Source organism: Penaeus vannamei, chromosome 11 (assembly GCF_042767895.1).
Source record: "Penaeus vannamei isolate JL-2024 chromosome 11, ASM4276789v1, whole genome shotgun sequence".
Taxonomy (NCBI): Eukaryota; Metazoa; Arthropoda; class Malacostraca; order Decapoda; family Penaeidae; genus Penaeus; species Penaeus vannamei.
The window spans coordinates 3,749,081-3,754,080 of record NC_091559.1 but is presented as its reverse complement, the minus strand read 5'-3'; the positions used below and the strand labels follow the sequence as shown (position 1 = coordinate 3,754,080).

General features: G+C 33.6%; 1 protein-coding gene across 1 annotated transcript in view; it reads right to left on the bottom strand.

Annotated features, from left to right (window-relative positions):
- LOC138863215 (nephrin-like) overlaps positions 1-5,000 on the bottom strand; it is a 70,884-nt gene that overhangs the window by 10,258 nt on the left and 55,626 nt on the right. The window contains exon 13 of the mRNA XM_070127385.1: positions 4,144-4,256. Within this exon, the coding sequence (XP_069983486.1) occupies positions 4,144-4,256 (113 nt within the window). The remainder of the gene's footprint in view (positions 1-4,143; positions 4,257-5,000) is intronic.

Below are 5,000 nucleotides of genomic sequence, written 5' to 3'. Positions count from 1 at the left end.
TTCTCCCTGGCTTCTCTGTGTGTGTTCTCCCTGGCTTCTCTGTGTGTGTTCTCCCTGGCTTCTCTGTGTGTGTTCTCCATGGCTTTTCTGTGTGTGTTCTCCATGGCTTTTCTGTGTGTGTTCTCCATGGCTTCTCTGTGTGTGTTCTCCATGGCTTTTCTGTGTGTTCTCCCTGGCTTCTCTGTGTGTTCTCCCTGGCTTTTCTGTGTGTTTTCCATGGCTTTTCTGTGTGTGTTCTCCATGGCTTTTCTGTGTGTGTTCTCCCTGGCTTGTGTGTGTGTGTTTTCCCTGGCTTCTGTGTGTGTGTGTTCTCCCTGGCTTGTGTGTGTGTGTTCTCCATGGCTTCTCTGTGTGTGTTCTCCCTGGCTTCTGTGTATGTTCTCCCTGGCTTCTCTGTGTGTGTTCTCCATGGCTTTTCTGTGTGTTCTCCCCGGCTTCTCTGTGTGTGTTCTGCCTGGCTTCTCTGTGTGTTCTCCTTGGCTTCTCTGTGTGTGTTCTCCATGGCTTCTCTGTGTGTGTTCTCCATGGCTTTTCTGTGTGTTCTCCATGGCTTCTCTGTGTGTGTTCTCCATGGCTTCTCTGTGTGTGTTCTCCATGGCTTCTCTGTGTGTGTTCTCCATGGCTTCTCTGTGTGTGTTCTCCATGGCTTTTCTTTGTGTTCTCCCTGGCTTCTGTGTGTTCTCCATGGCTTTTCTCTGTGTGTTCTCCATGGCTTTTCTGTGTGTGTTCTCCATGGCTTTTCTGTGTGTGTTCTCCATGGCTTTTCTGTGTGTGTTCTCCATGGCTTTTCTGTGTGTTCTCCATGGCTTTTCTGTGTGTGTGTTCTCCCTGGCTTGTGTGTGTGTGTTCTCCATGGCTTTTCTGTGTGTGTTCTCCATGGCTTTTCTGTGTGTGTGTTCTCCCTGGCTTGTGTGTATGTGTTCTCCATGGCTTCTCAGTGTGTGTTCTCCATGGCTTCTCTGTGTGTGTTCTCCATGGCTTCTGTGTGTTCTCCCTGGCTTATCTGTGTGTTCTTCCTGGCTTCTGTGTGTGTTATTCATGGCTTCTCTGTGTGTGTTCTCCCTGGCTTTCTTACAGGGGGTATTTTATTCCTTTTTCTCTCTAGTTTTCTCTCTATGCTAAGTGACAGAATTACTTTCAAAGTTGATGGAAGTTTTATATTTATTCTACAGGCCAATCGTAATGTTCGATGTAAGAAAGAAGGTAGATATAGCTATAGACCGATATATACTCTAGACCGATAGATAGGTAGATAATAGATAATCTGGTTATATAAGGTCATTTACAGACCAAGGTTGAATTTCAGATAAGTAAATGTGTGAGAGAGAGAAAAGAGAGTTTCATAGCCACTTCATATAACGATTCTTGTGTTTAATGTAAATCATACAGCCAACTCCGGCAACATGAAAATAGCTATCATTTTTTTTTCTAAGAGCGAGTGTCCTGAATTTGCAGCCAGCAGAATTACCCAAGGGGAAAGATATATAAATGAAAATGTAGTTTTACTAACAAGGGACATTTTTTTTGTATTCTTTTAAGCCCCAGATAAAGTGCTTACAGCGTTTATGCAATATTCTACAGCACACGGGTCATATAACACAGTCATCATTGTGTAGAATACGTAACGAGAGAAGAGTTTTATGTCTTTTAATTGTTAGGGTTTATTAAACTTTCCCATGGGGGGGGGGGGGGAATAAAAGGAGGCATGAATATGTTTTCAGAGTAATTTACTGGAAACTTCGAGAACACCATGGACTGACAAGAGCTGAAAATGAGGGAGAGCACCAGTTTAACGTTTGGAAAGTGTAAGAATAATGATGATGATGACAATAACTTATAATTGCACTAATAACAATGGTGAAGATAATGATGATGATGACAATAATTGTAATAATTACACTAATAACAATGGTGAAGATAATGATAATGATTGATGGTAATAATGATGATAATTATAAGGATGATAATGATAATAATCATAAAAAAATAATATTAACAATAGTGATAATAATCATCATCATCATTATCAACAATATATTAATGATAATAACACTATGTTTAACAATAATCGTAATTACCATCATTATTTTTTTTCATTTTTATTAATATAATGATAATTTGACGGCAAGTGTAACAAGAGACTAAAAAACAATGGCAATAATAGTTAGTTCTGCACGACTAGTAATCATACGATGATAGTAATTAAACTATTCATAACAAAAATGACAAAACAACGCTAACTACAATTATGAGACAAGAATAAACACCATAACATCTAAACTGACACAATGACCTGATCAAATAATACGATAATAATATTGAAATTTATATTGACAATATAAGTAGAAACTTTGGCTTAATTATTTATTATATATATTTTTTTTTTGAGGGGGGAGGGTTATGTTATCTACAGCCATGCATAGTTTGTCTTACAATTAATAGGGAAACATAAAGGCGGTTGATATGACTAAATTGTTGTAAGCTATCAATGATATGTATAGCACCTGGTGACGAGATATGAAATTGAAAAGATTAATAACGCATAATAAAGTTCAAGTTAATTGTTAAAAAAAAAAAAAAAAAAAAAAAAAAAAAAAAAAATTAACAGAAATACAGTTACTCACAAGATTTGAACATCAGTCTATGAAAATAGATGATAATGAAAAGATAAAAGAGATATACCCACACGCCCATAAAACCTCATAAACCACCCTTCCTGCTCGGATATCATGAGGAAGTGTCTTAGGAGAGAGAAAGACGAGAAAGCCCACGAGAATAAGGTATATATGTGTGGTCTGCTCGCTCTGAAGACAGGACACGTATATCGGAGGGAAATGTTGAATACGATACGGGGGTCGCAATGTTACGATGTTGTAGAAAGGGAAAGTCGAAAAGAAGAATGGTGTTAAGAGTAATACGTGATATAAATGCTTATAGAGGACAGAAATAATGATTATGATTATGGAAAATATATATAGTTATACGTTATATGAATATATATAGTTATATACGTGATATGAATGCTTATAGAGGACCGCAATATTCCGATGTTGTAGAAAGGGAAAGGCGAAAAGAGGAATGGTGTTAAGAGTAATACGTGATGTAAATGCTTATAGAGGACAGAAATAATTATTATGATTATGGGAAAAATTTATGTAATTATATTATAGGTGATTAATTTATCATGGATGACAACGCTAAAGGAATTCATTAGTGGCAAGCATGACGATGATAATTGAAAAAAAAAAATAATGGTAATAATAATAATAATAGGAGAAATAATAATGATAAAAATAATAATAATGAAAAAAGTAATTGTGATGATATTAATAGTAGTAGTAGTAGTAGTAGTAGTAATAATAATAATAATAATAATAATAATAATAATAAAATAAATAATAGTTGGAAATATGAGAGTATTAATGAAAGCAAACTTACCCTACGGATGTGATACTGTCCATAGAATTTTACCTTAATTTGATCTGTCTGTGTGTATACGTGACAATTAAAGTTGTAACATGAACACGCTCAGTTTAAATGAAGGTAAAAGAAAAATACTGAAAAAATAATAATAAAAAAAGAAAAAGAAAAAAGAAAAAAGAATAATGATAATAATAAATAAATAAATAAATAGTAACGAGAAAAAGGGAAAATATTTGCGTCATGAAAGAAAAAAAGAAAAAGAATAAAAAGAAAAAAATAATGTATATATATATATATATATATATATATATATATATATATATATATATATATATATATATATATATATAAGGTAGTAAGACAATACACGGTGTTACGTGAGAAATAATAATAGTGAAGACAAAGAAGTAAATAAAACGTTCTACACAATAAACCAACAAAAAAATACGAAAAAAAAACGAAAATCTTTACACATAATGAGGAAATGCTTACGAAACCTAATGAAAAGAAACACCACAACCAACAAATAATTCCATAACAATACAAAGTAGAAAAGAAACAACACAATCAAAACAACAATTCCATAATAAAATACAAATAACAGAATACATAGTAGAAAAGAAACAAGACAATCAAAACAACAATTCCATAAAAAATACAAATTAAATTATATATCAGCACATCAATAATTAAATTTACTAAATTAATACATATACATACGGAGGACGCTGACGGTTATATTCACGTTGACTGAGGACCCGAGACCGTTCTGAGCGACGCACGTTACGACTCGCCCGTTGTCGTCTGCCGTCGCTCGTATCGTGAGCTCTGACCTGGTGGTAAAAAAGGTCGTCCACTATGAAATGAAGGTCCGATTTATTTATTTTTTATTTATTTGTTTATCTTTATTATTTTTTGTATATTTGTTTATCTATTATTGCTTTATTTACTGTTATCTTGAGGTGTATATTGGTAGGATTGATGGTGAGGGGGAGTGTGTTCGAGCTCTGAACTATTGGTACAAAAGGTCGTCCACTTTGAAATCAGGGTCCGATTTATTTATTTTTTTGTGTATTTGTCTATCTAATATTGCTTTATTTACTGTTTTCTTGAGGTGTATATTTGTAGGATTGATGGTGAGGGGGCGTGTGTTCGAGCCCTGACCTGGTGGGAAAAATGTCATCCACTTTGAAATCAAGGTCCGATTTATTTATTTTTTGTGTATTTGTTTATCTATTATTGCTTTATTTACTGTTTTCTTGAGGTGTTTATTGGTAGGATTGATAGTGGACTTTGAAATCAGGGTCCGATTTATTATTATTTTTTTTTTTTGTATATTTGTTTATTTAATATTGCTTTATTTATTTATTTATTTATTTATTTTAGGTGTATATTGGTAGCATTGATAGTGGATGGGTGGTGTTCGAGCTCTGAACTGTTGGTACAAAAGGTCGTCCACTTTGAAAGCAGGGTCCGATTTAATTATTTTTTTGTCTATTTGTCTTATTTATTCATTTGTTTATAATTGCTTTATTTTATGTATTTATTTATTTTTCTTGAGGTTTATATTGGTAGGA